This window comes from Scardinius erythrophthalmus, assembly GCF_964197995.2.
Source record: "Scardinius erythrophthalmus genome assembly, chromosome: 24".
NCBI classification, from domain to species: domain Eukaryota; kingdom Metazoa; phylum Chordata; class Actinopteri; order Cypriniformes; family Leuciscidae; genus Scardinius; species Scardinius erythrophthalmus.
In genome coordinates, this window is record NC_138244.1 from 11338260 (window position 1) to 11354480 (window position 16221).

Here is a 16221-nt window from a genome sequence, read left to right on the forward strand (position 1 = left end):
GTGCAATTGGTTTCTTCAAACGTCATGAGCTCACAGACGACCTCCTCCTTAATGACAAATTCAAGTAATGATAATGCCATCCCACACTGCATGTTGTGCTATCACACAGATTCTGGAATTTAAATCTAAATTCAAAAACACAATAAATGTCTAGGTACAAAAATCATATTACCCCAGACAGCACCCTCACAGACCACCCTTCTAATTCATTTTGCACACACACATGACTTTCTCAAAATGGCAATCATATTTACAAGCTCTAAATGCCATATCAAAAAAAAGCCAGTTGAAGATGTTGAACAGGTGGTCCATCTAAGTGGGTCGTTCTTGGCCAGAATAAGCTGAAAACTGGGCAATATGTCTCTATTGACAGCGGATATGAGGCAGAAGTTGTTGATTATTTTATTATTGTTTAAACAAACAGTGCCATCTTACGCCAGGTGGTGTATGACTTATAAATGTATAAATTAATTAATTAATTTTTATTAATAATTAGGGCTGTCAATCTAGTAAAATATTTAATTGCAATAAATCTCAAAATATTTCTGTAATTAATGCATTTAGTTCCTTTTTATAAAAAACAATTAGGTATTCAAAATATTTATTAGGTATTTAAAAACATTTAATCATGCATTATACAACATTAACTTATTAAGTTGCAAGAATCAATTATTTTTAAACAACAATTCTTTTCTAACGTTTTTTTCTAAGTTTAAATATTAAAATTACAAAATGTTCAATCAAAATAAATTAAAGCTATATATATATATATATATATATATATATAGAGAGAGAGAGAGAGAGAGAGAGAGAGAGAGAGAGATAAACTAATAAAAAATTATATAAGCACATAACAAAATTCCTAAAACAAAAATTAAAACGATTCCTGAAAATATAAAAAATAAAGTCTCAATAAATACCATAATAGTATGTAAACAATACTGAAATAACACTGATACTACAATCAAACATAATTCAGCTGTGTTTATTAAGCAATCACATAAAACTTCTGAAAGTTTTGTTTTGGTATACTACACAGAGAGCTGAATGGTGACTGGACCAACAGTATTCTTATGAGCTACCTGCCACCCTTTACTACAGGTGAGGTGCACACATAAACACACACTTATAACTTCATGTTTTCATTCAACACATTTCTCTTTAGACCTAGAGATGAGAAATCCTGTTTTCTCCCTGAGTTTACAAGATTTGGAGATGGACATGAATGTGGCGTGAGTAAATCTTCACTAACTTCTGTTCTGAGTGGTTGCTATGTGCTTGCTAGGTTTGTTCTAACCCTAAATATGAGCAATAATCTTAGCAAGCACCACTAATAATAACCTAAAATTTGATCTGATTGCAACCATCTGATTGCAAGATTAGTGTTGTCTCTGTTTCTTAGAAGGTCACAGGCTCTCAGTGCATATCAGCAACAGATGGTGTGTGTCACCAGGCTACTCAAAGAGGTCAAGACCTTACGCGAACAGGTGATATTACATTTCATAAGATATTTGGTGGTCCTCTTACTTACTGACATATGTCAGTTCATTATAATCACAGATAGACTCTGTGTTTCTATGTCAAGTTTCTCATGTATCTTGTGTGTGTGTGTGTGTGTGTGTGTGTGTGTGTGTGTGTGTGTGTGTGTGTGTGTGTGTGTGTGTGTGTGTGTGTGTGTGTGTGTACGTACACTTCCATGTTGAGTGGTTTTTCAGCTAGGTCTACAATGTGCGGAAGTGGAACGTCTCAACTGCAAGCTAGAGCACGAAAAACGAAAGAGGCATGATTTAGGTATGTTTGTAGTACAGTTGCAAATTCATTTTACCCCAGTATTTGCCTTCCCTTTACACTAAGCAAAATGATGAAGGTTAAAATATGCTTATTCTATTCTGTGTGTAGATGGAGCTTAAACAGCATCAATTTGATAAATATTAGCCTAGAACCTCAGTGTGTCAGAAATATGGGGGGAACAGAATCCGACGGCAAAAAAAACAGCTGTCGGAATCCGTTCCCCCACTCCGATGATGAGAGGTGTTGATGTAATGGCTTAAAAAATGCTGATTTTATTTTGTGTGTGGATGGAGCTTAACTTGCATCAGTTTAAAGAATATATTTTTTTGCCTTTTATTATGATAGGACAGTATGTGGCAGTTGTCTATTTTACAGTAAAAACTATAATCTATCCAAAACTAGTCAACAAAGTGTTGTCTCTCATATTTTGTCTGTAACATATTGTTTTTATTATATATTAGGACACAAGTCAAGTCTCAAGAGCATTTTGGTAATTTAATATTATTAAAAATTGGGCAGGAAATACTCTTAACTCTTTCTTAACCCTTATTTTTTAAACCCTATTTTTCATCTATTTCTCTAACATTATCCATTCCATTTCCCTATTACGTTTTTCTAATATTAATCAGTTTTTCACCCTTATTGTATTACATTTTTTTTCTTTTCATATATCTTCTATAGATTTTTCTATTCCTTTTTCTAATCTTAATGCTTATTTAGTTTCTTTTATAGTATTCTTTTTATCTCTTTATTCTCTTATTATTTTATTTCTCTTTTCTACTCTTACCTTTATTGTTTTATTTTATTTGTACAAAATTTTATTTGTATTTACAGTTTAATTATTAATTATTATTAATTTATTATATATATGTTCTTTCAGCTATTGATGAGATGATTTTAATAAATTAGCACTGGGTCTTATATTTATTTACATAATTGATGTATAATAATATATCTTGTTGATAATTTTGTTTTTATTGTTTTTGTATTATTATCTCCCAATTTAATATGAGGGTGTTAATAATATTTTAGACTGTAAAAACAAGTTGCTGGCTTAAATTTAAGTACAAACAACTTAGCTCTACAAGTCATTTAAACTTAATACATTAAACTGACTTAAAAAAAGATTAGTTGAATGTTGTATATAACTTGAAAAACGGCTTATTTTGATAAGGTAATGTAAAAACATAAGTTATCATGATTTATTGATCATATAGCTTTTTACAGTGTAGGGACATTTATATTCTAAATTAATTTTGAGTGTTAGATGAGTGCAAATGTAATCTGAATTTGAAAAAGAGGATGCACAATTGAAAATCCAGTATCAGCCAATACTGATAAATTACAAAATATTGGATGATAAAAATTAAAAGATTAAACTGATATAAAGAAGAAGAAGAAAACATTATCAAGATAAAAAAGTAACTTCTCAGGTATTTCCGGAAAAATATTTTTCTTAGATACTAGGCCTACCCATTTATTGCTTCATTCACCTGCCATGTCTTTATCGTCTAAGATACATGGTTCAAAATAATGAATTAATAATTTTTTTTTTCTTGTGTACATTTTCTATAGAAAACAGGTTCTTGATGTACGGACTGAAGAGTGCACAAAAACTGTTGGACAGCAATGACACAGGTGTGTGTTTTTTTTGTTTTTTTTTATCTAGCAGTGGTCATTCACAGTTACCTAGCTGCAAACAACACATATGAACTATGATACCCTCAAATTTCAGCCGATTTGAACAGTTGCTCTAAAATGCTCATGTGCTGATATGATGGTTAGCCACAAGATCCCTGCCTGTCATATTGACTAAGCAACCATGATATCCTTTTGAAGCACCTGACCAATAACAACTTCAGACTGACATTTGCTCGCACATCCAATTATAAGAGCCATTTGTCTTTTAGTCTGTGACTCATAGAAGAGTATGCTGAGTTATAATGAGTCATAAAGCTCTTCAACAGTGAGGGGTGAAGAAAACCCCATAAAATCAATGGTGTCTAAAAAGGAAGCAAAGAGAGGCATGATAATGAGTCCTCAACGAGTGTGAATTCGCTTCAGTCAAACCAAGTAGTAATTTAGTGAAGAAATAAGACATTTTAAGCATGACATGAAGTGGAGTATATGACAAGTGTCAGCCATTAGCTATTTTACAAAAGATTCAAACTTGGCTCATCCAATAAAATACTTTGTAAATGCTTTTCGTCTCTTAGTTAAAGTTTAGTTGTAAGGAATGACATACTGGATTGTGTAATTTCCAGATGGTCATAAACAGACTGAACAGGAGGATTCAAACCCAGGAACACAAGAGCAAGAAAGAGCACAGTCCGAAGAACCTTTCATACAAACACCAGAGGGAGCTGGAGGCTTTCAATGAAACTGCTACTTTCTACATTAAAAATATATGAAGGAAAATGTATAGCCTAATATTATTATAAACTTAAAATATGTTCATGTTTATTCATTATGCATTGATTTAATCAGATTTTTAGGCATGTCTGACGGTGATATAAGTTGCATTGTATTCCTTTTAAGTTTAGTACCTCATTGTAACTATCGTTTTTGAATGTCATGTTTTAAGAGTTGCTCTCTTGGTTGCCAGTCTTTGGGGGAAAAAAACAAACAAAAAGACCAGTTTTGAATTTAAAACACAACACACTTTTTATTGGGTAATTGCCTTTGAAATGCCTTCAGAAGAAGGTATCATATGCTAAAAGATAGGCATCATTGTACAAGTAGAGTTTCTCATCAACAGGATTGTAGTTCAGATTGGCTATTCCAGCAGAAACCTTCTCAAAAGCCAAAGAAAGAGTGTTTATCTCTTTGCCAGTGGTTGTATCAAAGGCATAAAACACCTCTTCTTGGTAAGTACTAACATAGCGTGTAGCGTACAGGACCCCGCACACCATAAACGTGCTGGTGACGGACCTCTTAAAGAGATGTGTCTTCCAGGTGTGGGTGATATTGAGCTCCAGCGGGTCTAAGCGACTCACAACAATGTTGCCGTGGTTCTCCTCGGTGGCGTATATCACCCACACGGCGTCTTGGTCAGCCTCCAGGTCGATGTCTGTCCAGTCACGGCAGCTGTAGTAGCAGAAAGGGAACTTGTTGTCGATTCCGGCACCATCCAGTTTTACACGGTTAGTTGCTTGTGATGTAATGTTGAAGCTGCAGATTTCAGCGGTGCCATAGCATTGGTAATATACAGTATTGTCGTACAGTATAGTGCCAGAACCCTGAACAGCATTTTTGTCACTATAGGATGATGCTATCTGTTCATCTTTGTAGTTCCTATTGGCCATGAAGTCTTCATGCGAGTTGTACATCCTGATTGTATGCCCATGCTTGTGTCCACTCACCAGACAGTGTTCCCAATAACGTTCCTGATTGGTTAGTAAGGCATCACGGCCCCAAGCACCAGAAACATAAGATTTGCTGATGGAGTTGAGCTTGGTGACACTTGGAGAACTTATTCTGGTCATGATGCGCTGATGACAAGTGCCTGGAAGTAATTGTAGTAACACAGTTCAAGCTTTTTCTTAATTTGTTAGAACCTTTTTGGACCTTAGTAATTCAGAAAATGCCATTTAAAGGGATAGTTCACTTTGAAAATAAATTTTGGTATGTTTTAGCTTACCTCAAGGGCATCCAAGATGTAGGTGTCTTTTTTTCCGCAGTAGTTTCAATTTGGATATTTTTAGGTCAAACCGTTCTTGTCTGTCAGTCATATAATGCAGGTCGATGGTCACTGTATCAAAACACAAGCACAAATTAAAACAATTCCCCATCGTCCAAATTAAACAATTCCCCATCGTAAGTACACATTGATGGCCAAAGACACGAAACGAGAGGTTTGTGTGAGAAAATGAGCAGTATTTATATCGTTTTTACCTCTTGTAACACAGCACACGTCCAAATGATCTGACGGCGTGGGCGGGTATAGATATATACATAGATGTCGCCTTGGCTACGGTTTCGTTCCAATGAACTGCAGTAGCAAAGGCGAAATCTTCTAGTGTATACATCTATACCCGCTTGCGGGGGGGTATAGATATATACACTAGATGTCGCTTGGCTACGGTTTCGTTCCAATGAACTGCAGTAGCCAAGGTGACATCTATGTATATATCTATACCCGCCCGCGCCGTCAAATCATTTAGACGTGTGCTGTTTTCAAGAGATAACAACGATATAAATACTGTTCGTTTTCTCACACAAACCGCTCGTTTCGTGTCTTAGGCCATCAATGTGTACTTACGATGGGGAATTGTTTAATTTGGACGATGGGGAATTGTTTTAATTTGGACTCTGTGCATGCTCTTTGAGACCGTGACCATAGACCTGCATTATATGACTGACAGACAAGAACGGTTTGACCTAAAAATATCCAAATTGAAACTACTGCGGAAACAAAGACACCTACATCTTGGATGCCCTTGAGGTAAGCTAAAACATATCAAAAATTTATTTCAAAGTGAACTATCCCTTTAAAAAGAAATTATGCTTCTGTATCCTATTCCTTCAGAAAAAAAAACTCACAAATAGCAATGTACTTACTTCTGAAATTGTTGGGTATGGTCTTGCAAGTCTGTGCTCGGTTGTTGAGGACACGTAACCTCTTCTTCATGGTCTCCAGGTTGAAGAAATCATCTTTGTACATCCTCCGGATATCATTTTTTGCCTTATTTAACTGAGAACAACACAGATGGTATCATTAAACTGTTGTCTCATATACTATTATGTATTGTTTAAATAGTTCTGTCATTACCTTTAACTTGAGATTGATTTGAAACACTGATCACAAGAGAAAAGAGTTTAGAAATATGTATGTTCATGTGTTGCAATGTCTACCTCATTTAACAAGTTATGTGTCTCCTTGTTGGGGTTCTGCAAGTGTGATTCATTAACAGATCGATGGATTTCCTCGAGTTCTTGGATTAGCTGTTGCAGGGGAAGAGCGTTGTACAGTCCGCTTGTGTGAAGGTAATTAAATGCTTTCAGACGGGCTGTGATGTTCTGAAGAGTGGCTCTCATTAACGGCAGTTCTGCATCTATGTTACTCAACTGGAAGTCACCTCAGATAGTTAATTGATATTGCCTAAGTTCAAGATTCTTTTCAATTGTAATGAAAAACGTCTAAATTTCATTGCAGTGTCCATTTAGTTATAAAGAAGCTTAACTGATACCTTACCTTTTCCTCAAATTCATTCAGGTTCTCCTCACAGTTCTGGACCTGTTTTGTGACTTCCACAAAGCGTACAGCAGGAAAAGTCCAGATAGAGCTGTTTATTTTGCACAAACATGAATCGGTCTTCTGTTGACCTGGAACTCTCTGAGCCTCGACAGTCGCCTTATGTACAAATACAATCAGATGTCATACATACACATTCTCTAATATTTTCTTATTTTCAGAGATGTAAGAATTGTAGAAATCTGTGAGCTAATTCAAGACAAAGAGAAAACTTACGATGACTGTGAGGAGCAGCAGGTAGATGAACATGTCGACTGAATGGGCTGAAAGACTAAAGATCTGCTTTAAACCACCACTAAAACACTATGACGCAATTTTAGTTATGCCAATTTGCAGTTTTGGTGGTCCGTTGAAGGGGATGTGAAAATTGCACATATGGCTAATTTAATAAATTCAGGAAGAAATTTAAAATTAGCTGAGAAATGTGGGGAAGTTCTACCACAAGTTCAATTTTAGTTATGCCAATTTGCAGTTTTGGTGGTCTGTTGAAGGGGATGTGAAAATTGCACATATGGCTAATTTAATAAATTCAGGAAGAAATTTAAAATTAGCAGAGAAATGTGGGGAAATTCTACCACAAGTTCCTCCCAAAATATTTTATGCAAAGCTCTGAAGTTTTATTATATGATAGGCTGAAAACTGGGTTCAGTACTGCATGAAATTCAAATGACAAAAATTACTTTTATTATAAACTTTTTTCTTATGTCAGTACAATATTACAAAAACTGTAAATACATGTATTTTAAATTATGAGGATTTCAAGAAAAACTTTTTATTCTCATGCCAGCAAAATCTGGTATTCTGCTTACTGTCAGTATTGTTGATATTATGATTAATTTTGTGTATATACTTAAATCTTACATTTCTAAATCAAGCAATTTAACATGAAAAAGCTATTTCAAAGCTCAGTTTGAACATTATATATACTGCTAATAATAATATGTATATATTGTATACAGTGGGGAGAACAAGTATTTGATACACTGCCGATTTTGCAGTTTTTCCCACTTACAAAGCATGTAGAAGTCTGTAATTTTTTATCATAGGTACATTTCAACTGTGAGAGACGGAATCTAAAACAAAAATCCAGAAAATCACATTGTATGATTTTTAAGTAATTTGCATTTTATTGCATGACATAAGTATTTGATACATCAGAAAAGCAGAACTTAATATTTGGTGCAGAAACCTTTGTTTGCAATTACAGAGATCATACGTTTCCTGTAGTTCTTGTCCAGGTTTGCACACACTGCAGCAGGGATTTTGGCCTACTCCTCGCTGGGCAATACGGACTTTCAGCTCCCTCTAAAGATTTTCTATTGGGTTCAGGTCTGGAGACTGGCTAGGCCACTACAGGACCTTGAGATGCTTCTTACGGAGCCACTCCTTAGTTGCCCTGGCTGTGTGTTTAGGGTCGTTGTCATGCTGGAAAACCCAGCCATGACCCATCTTCAATGCTCTTACAGAGAGAAGGAGGTTGTTGGCCAAGATCTCGCGATACATGGCCCCATCCATCCTCCCCTCAATGCGGTGCAGTCGTCCTGTCCCCTTTGCAGAAAAGCATCCCTAAAGAATGAAGTTTCCACCTCCATGCTTCACGATTGGGATGGTGTTCTTGGGGTTGTACTCATCCTTCTTCTTCCTCCAAACACGGCGAGTGGAGTTTAGACCAAAAAGCTCTATTTTTGTCTCATCAGACCACATGACCTTCTCCCATTCCTCCTCTGGATCATCCAATTGGCAAACTTCAGACGGGCCTGGACATGCGCTGGCTTAAGCAGGGAGACCTTGCATGCTCTGCAGGATTTTAATCCATGATGGCGTAGTGTTTTACTAATGGTTTTATTTGAGACTGTGGTCCCAGCTCTCTTCAGGTCATTGACCAGGTCCTGCCGTGTAGTTCTGGGCTGATCCCTCATCTTCCTCATGATCACTGATGCCCCACGAGGTGAGATCTTGCATGGTGCCCTAGACCGAGGGAGATTGACCGTCATCTTGAACTTCTTCCATTTTCTAATAATTGCGCCAACAGTTGCCTTCTCGCCAAGCTGCTTGCCTATTGCCCTGTGGCCCATCCCAGCCTTGTGCAGGTCTATAATTTTATCCCTGATGTCCTTACACAGAAAATGTGATTTTCTGGATTTTTGTTTTAGATTCCGTCTCTCAAAGTTGAAGTGTACCTATGATAATAAATTACAGACTTCTAAATGCTTTGTAAGTAGGAAAACCTGCAAAATCGGCAGTGTATCAAATACTTGTTCTCCCCACTGAATATATACATATTATTAAAATTAACTAGGTTCTTAGCAGTATATATAATGTTCAAACTGAGTTTTGAATATATATATATATATATATATATATATATATATATATATATATATATATATATATATATATATAGTTAAGCAAACCCATTTACAATCTCAAAGTATTTGCAGGATCAGGTGATGAACTTCCTTATTTCATAATTTTTCTCATGTCAGCACTGTTGACTTACTGACCAATCCTGGGTTTGTGGCTTTAAATCTCTGCTTCTGTCTTTTTATTCTCAAGGCTACAGGATCCCAATCATTCCCAACTCAAACATGAGTCAGTCAAACATGTTCATTTTGATGGTCGTCATTCCTCTAATTTTATCACAGGTAAAATTGAACTGTCCTTATATTAACATTATTATTTTTTACATTGTTTCTGACACTATTTTCAAAAAAGTGTTTAGCAAATTTGGTTATATTTTTTTTAAGGTGTAATTTTGCTTGTATGTTGGAATTAATTTTGTTATGTACAGTAATAACCCTGTTATTCCGTCTCCACAGTCAACGAGAGGGGAGGACTGTGTGTGTGAGCTGCAAAATTCTGATCCTACTTTTCCTGAGAATAAACTCAAGAACGTTGAGTTCATGGCTTCAAAATGCACAGGGAACATCACTTCAGAAAAGGTATAAAAATATCAATACATAGAATTGTGATTTTTATGATTTGCAAATCAGTCATGTAAGTTAAAAACTAATTTTACAGTTTGGCATATAATTCTATACAATCTGTTATTAAAGCAAAATTGTGTTCTCTTCAAATGTGTGCAGATGACAGAGATTGACAGGCTTGTGTTGGGTCTACAACGTCGTATCTGGCAGCTTCTGGACAATGTGTCCATGCTGGAAAAAGAAGACAATGGAAATCTGTTTGCATCCGTGTCTCTACGCATTATTGAATTAGAGTTAGCGGAGATTCAAGACCTTCTGGATAAACTCAACAGGACCACCAACAATTACCAGCTGCTCAGTGGAGAGACTGCAGCAGAGGTGAATTTATCTACACCACAGCTCTTTTACATTTCTATTACAATTTTATACAATGTGTTTATTTATAAGTGTCATATTAATTCCTAATCAAAATGGATCATTTTCAGTAGGTGTACAAAAAAGATAAAAATATCAAACATATTGTTTCGTAGTCATATTAGGTGTCGCAGAACATGATAATTTTAAAAATGTATAACATTAAATGTTTAAAATAATTAAATGTACATGTTTATTTAAAATAAATGTAAACATTTGATTTAAATACAGTGTATTTAAATTAATTAGAAATATTTCATACATTTTATTTATTTGTTTTTATTTTTTATTCTTTTCTGCAGTGTTTTGCATTATGTACAAATTTATGTCAGACCAATGAAAAAATATGAATATTAATTAATCAAATAAATCTTAAATAGATTTTTAAGTAATTTATTTATTATTTGCATTTTTCTTTTTTCTTTTTTTCTTTTTTTAATTTTCAGGTCCACAATTCCTCAATGCTATTTCACTGGGACATTTCGTGAATTATGTGCATTTTGCTTATTCTTATTTAAACCTTCATTCCTACAGCTTCAGGATATGGAGGAAACGACGGTGGAGCTGGAGAAGTTTGACCACACACAGGTGATGGTGAAAGAGCGAGAGAACCAGCGTGTTAAGAAGGACATGGAACGGTGCAAAGATGTGCTCAATAGTACAACACCAGCTCCTACACTTTCCCCAGGCATGTATAAACTTACGTAGCCACAGCTACACCCCTGTGTTAAAGTATTAGACTTTCATATTTGTTTTATTTTTAGGTCGCTGTGGTCTGGGCCGCATGGTCAATGTTTCAGGACCCAGAACATATTCCCTCACTGTGTATGAAACATCCTACACTTTCGGTGCTTGGGGTCGAGATGCAAAGCCGGCTCCAGGAGACGAGAACAAGTACTGGCTCGTGGTTCTGTCAAGTAGTAATGTATATGGCAACTTTATCCGCCAGTGCAGTAGTATGAGTTCTATTATATTGGGTATAGGACCAACAGATACCTATATATCAAGCTCCAACCCCACAACAAACACAATTCAGGGGCCAAACATGGTCATGTACGACAATGCGTTCTATTATAACTGTTACAACACACACTCCGTCTGTCAGTTCAACATGACGACTCGTTCTGTCAGTACTGTTGATTTACCTAATGATGCAGGTTACAACAACAAGTTTCCTTTCGCACACCTCGGCGCAACATACGCCTATACAGATATGGATTTTGCCACAGATGAATCAGGCGTCTATGTTATATACGCAACCACAAGCAACTTTGGAAATGTGATGATCAGTAAAGTTGAGACTAGTAACCCTCCTGTTTTGAACCAAACATGGTCCACTTCTCTTCACAAAAGGACTGCCACAAACACCTTCATGGTGTGCGGTGTGCTTTATGCTACTCGTTACCTAGATCAAGAAACTGAAGAGATCTTTTACTCTTATGACACCAAAACAAAAGAAGAGCGATACGATTTGAGAATTCACATTAAGAAGATGCAGACTAATATTCAGTTTCTAAACTACGACCCCAGAGATCATCTGCTGTATGTCTACAGTGAAGCCTACATTCTAACTTACGAGCTCATCTTTGAGTAAGTCTACAATGAACTTTAACAATGAACTTGAAATCAATTGCTATAGAAACAAACATGGGTAACAATGGAGACAAACAAGGCAGCAAAGGAAACAAAGGCAAACAAGTCAAGTCACCTTTATTTAAGTTAAGATAAGTTTAGTTTATTGTCCTTTCGGAAATAATTTTTTGTCTGTGACACCCTTCAGTCATCACCAACACCAAATGACAAATACAGACAAACATCAAAAATACAAAAGTACCTTATAAAATACAACAGACATCAACAACATCCCTTTCGCAACAGCAAAATCACTGCCAAATATGTAATTTAAATAGCGCTTTTGACAATACAGATTGTTTAAAGCAGCTTTCCAGTGATAATAGGAAATTAATGCAACAAAGATTGTTTTCGCTGTACAGCAGCTCTAGAAGAAAGTCTTCGTCTAGCTTAAGTAAGTTTTTAATTTATTACATTTCCATTGTTATTAACTTAGGGGCCACTTACACGACACCGTTTTCAACTGAAAACAGAAAACCTTTAATGCATTCTGGCTGTTCATTTACACGACAATGGCGTTGTGATGACCTGAGAACGCAAACTTTGAAGTAGATTTCAAAGTGCAAGTTTTTTAAACAGGTTTTGAAAGCGATACCATTATCATCTCTGTGTAAACTTCAAAAACGTGAATCTGTGAAAATGTTGATGGCATGTACATGCATATTATGTGTTTAGTCTATAGGCATGCGATGATTCCAAAAAGTCCACATAGTAAAAGATATGTCATTGCAGTCAAGAGCACAAAATATTGTTGATATAGTCACAATATACTGTACCATCATCTGTGATCATCACTTACCTGTTTGTGATTGCTGTTCAATAAAGCACTGTGCTGTCACCGATCCACCTCTCTCTGTGTCTGCTATCTCCTAACAGAATGGAATCCATATTGGATTTTTCAGCAGGTTTCTCAAATGGTTTGGCCATGGGACTCACATTTCCCTATGATCATTAAGCCACAACTCAATTTGTATAAATTTTTATTTCTAAATGTATATATAAATATAGCTGCGAGCAGCGATTGCGGGCCCAAGCCGGTGGGGTGGCGGCAGAGATGTATAGTAACGAAGTAGAACTACTTCACTACTGTACTTAAGTACTAAAAGGCAGTATCTGTACTTTTCTAGAGTATTATTTTTTTCTCCTACTTCCACTTTTACTTCAGTACATATTTTCGGCGAGTGTAATACTTTTACTCCGATACTTTTTTATGTGCTGCATCGTTACTCGTTACAATTATAAAAATGTTACGAATCATTCCAAACCCATATTATCACTGCCAGAGCGGTAGATGGCTCTGTCACCAGGTTTGATGAAGCTAGCCCAGTGAATCAAGCGATCAAGAAGACCGCGCGTGCTCCCGTTCTGCCTTTCGCTCTGCTGTCTGCCTCCAGTGAGAACACTTGAGCTTTGTTCATTTGTTTCGAGATGGAAGAACCAGAACTTCGAGTGATCGTGGCAGTGGAGGTGAGGGTGAGGGTGAGGGTGAGGAAGGAGACCACTCCCGGCCCTACTAGTCCATGTTTTCATTTGTCGGAGTGAAAGACAATTCATATAGATTGAAGTGCGTAACTGTTAGCTGTCATGAGGACGCCGATGAACTGAATCGTCCGTTACTTGTTTAAATAGTTTAAAGTTAGGCTACTATATGTAATGTAATGTAATGTAACTGGAGGCAGACCTTGACAAACTATATTATTAAAATGATATAAAACTCAAGTTTCAGTATGTGAGCACTATTTTATTCTGAGAAACTTATAGGGACAGTTATGTCTTAATTTGTGTCAGTTATATATCAGGAAAAAATAGTCGATACCTTTAATATGAATTATGAGCGTCAGCCGCACCCATTCAGAAAAAAAAAAAAAAAAAAACTCATGTGCGGTCGTCATGAAAGTGCTTGACCAAACGATGTCCATGTCCCTCAGGGCTTTTAGCTCAAAAATGTACCCGATTTTGATAGATTTCATAGGTTTACCTTAGATTTCTATAGAGAGGAATAATATTTATTTAAATTATTATAACCAAAATGGGCTGATGTAATCATTATGAGCGCTGGATCTCTAGGTTTTCAGTCCATACTGGCAGCCTAAGGGCGCCCTATGCACATTAGTCCACATTAGTGGAACACATGAAGAAGAGCCATTCCAGGAACTCCCTGACATAAACAAAGTTTCCAGAGATCGCTGTTACATGCTGATAAATACCCAATAAGCTGTAGAGAAAAAAGGCACAAGCAGGGAAGAGAAGAGAGGGATGCTTTAGAGGGGGAAGGGACATATTTGATCTGTTTTTCTTTACAAAGAGTTAAGCTCAGTGTGTTAAGGTGTTCTTGAACATTCATTTCCTTGTACTGCTGCTTCAGCCAAATTAATTGTGAGTGTCCTAAACATTTGAAATTATATAAACAAATATGATGTTCAAACGTTTGACTGTTTTCTTTAATAACTTCATAACACAATACTTGTACTTTTACTTTCAGTACTTGAGTAGTACATTTTAAAATAAACTACTTGCAATACTTAAGTACAAAAAATGTTGAATACTTTAGTACTTCTACTTAAGTATTCTGCTTAAAGAGCACTTCAACTTCTACTCAAGTCACTTTTTTGATAGAGCACTTGTACTTTTACTCAAGTCTGGGTCTCTAGTACTTTATACATCTCTGGGTGGCGGTGTCACCGGCTTGGGCCCTCCATATATATATAGACACACACACACACACATATATATATATATATATATATATACATATATATATATATATATATATATATATATATATATATATATATATATATATATACACACATATATATGTCACAGTGTCTGGTTGTGTTCCCCGTGTATCCACTAGATGTCCTCCTTTTCCCCACGGTGTCATGCACATGAACTTCATCCCCCACAATTCCTGTCTGTGTTTTACACCCAGGTGTTGGTAATTGTAATCACCAGCTGTCTCTCGTTTTCCCCTCGTTGTGCATGTATTTAATGCCCTGTTTGTCTTGTGTTCCTTGTGGATCAATGTTGTATGTCACGCCGCTCCAGTTCTCGTGTTTTCCTTGCCTGTTTGTTGTTTTGATATTGCCTGTCTGGATTTTCGACCCCTGCCTGTGTTTGGACCTTGATTTTTGGATTGCCCTGAAAATAAAGCCTCACCACACTGCATTTGGATCCTGTGCCCTTTTCTCTCTGTGCGGTCGTGACAGATTGATCCACCAAAATGAAGGGATCCAGCAGTTCGGTGGTTGAGGCTCCTTCCACCATCACTCAGAAGGAGAGGAGGAGAAGGTTTCAGGAATTGATGGGCTTACGCCAACGGGGTCAAGCTGTAAGTGAATTTTCTAAAACCTTCTTCAGAATGGCACAAGACCTAGGCCACAATGACGCCTCCCTTAAGGATATCCTTAATGGTTGTTTGGACGATCCATTGCCCCAATGGGAAATGAAGGGGCTGGAAATTTTGGATTTTGTGAGGTTCACGATGTATCTCCACCATCGAAGCCAGCGGGATACAACCGCCTCCCCTGCATCATCGCTGCCCAGTTCAGAGAAAGCTGCATCGCTGCCCAGTTCAGAGAGAGCTTCATCGCTGCCCAGCTCAAAGAAAGCTTCATCGCTGCCCAGTTCAGAGAAAGCTGCACTGCTGCCCAGCTCAAGAAAAGCTTCATCGCTGCCTAGCTCAGAGAAAGCTTCATCGCTGCCCAGTTCAGAGAAAGCTTCATCGCTGCCCAGCTCAAGGAAGGCTTCATCGCTGCTCAGTTCAAAGAAAGCTGCATCGCCGCTGCCCAGCCCGGAGAGTGCATCACCGCTGCCCAGCCCGGAGAGTGCATCGCCGCTACCCAGCCCAGAGAGTGCATCGCCGCTGCCCAGCACAGAGTGCGCATCCCCGCTGCCCAGCACAGACACCGCTCAAACCCCAGAGCCCAGCTCAGAGCCGGCACCTCACCGCCGTAAGCGACGGAGGAGAAGGAAGACCCCCAATTCCCCCAATGTCTCTGAAGCAACTGCGGCTGTGGAGGAGGAAGCTGTCTCTGAAGCCACGGCGGCTGTGGAGAGGGAAGCTGTCTCGGAGGTCGTTGCTGCTACCGCGGTGAGGAGGGCCGCCCCGGAGGCCGTCCATGGGCTGCTAGCCCTGCCGGCCCCGCCCACGCTGCTAGTCCTGCCGGATCCAGAGCCGGAGCCGGAGGCGTCTGTTCCTGA

The 16221-nt window shown here is 37.5% G+C and overlaps 2 protein-coding genes across 2 annotated transcripts; one reads left to right on the top strand and one right to left on the bottom strand.

Moving 5' to 3' along the window:
- Positions 1 to 4435: 4435 nt before the first annotated feature.
- On the bottom strand, positions 4436 to 7319 carry LOC308684429 (olfactomedin-4-like). The gene is made up of 5 exons (XM_081355640.1): positions 7262 to 7319; positions 6986 to 7144; positions 6646 to 6858; positions 6352 to 6484; positions 4436 to 5296 (listed from the first exon to the last, which is right to left on the bottom strand). Exons 1-5 carry the CDS (start codon positions 7292 to 7294, stop codon positions 4485 to 4487), a joined length of 1350 nt encoding a protein of 449 aa, XP_081211766.1. The 5' UTR covers positions 7295 to 7319; the 3' UTR covers positions 4436 to 4484.
- Positions 7320 to 9624: 2305 nt separating this feature from the next.
- LOC308684485 (olfactomedin-4-like) lies at positions 9625 to 12856 on the top strand. The gene is made up of 5 exons (XM_081355723.1): positions 9625 to 9690; positions 9865 to 9987; positions 10132 to 10350; positions 10921 to 11074; positions 11151 to 12856. Exons 1-5 carry the CDS (start codon positions 9634 to 9636, stop codon positions 11978 to 11980), a joined length of 1383 nt encoding a protein of 460 aa, XP_081211849.1. The 5' UTR covers positions 9625 to 9633; the 3' UTR covers positions 11981 to 12856.
- The last annotated feature ends 3365 nt before the right edge of the window (positions 12857 to 16221 follow it).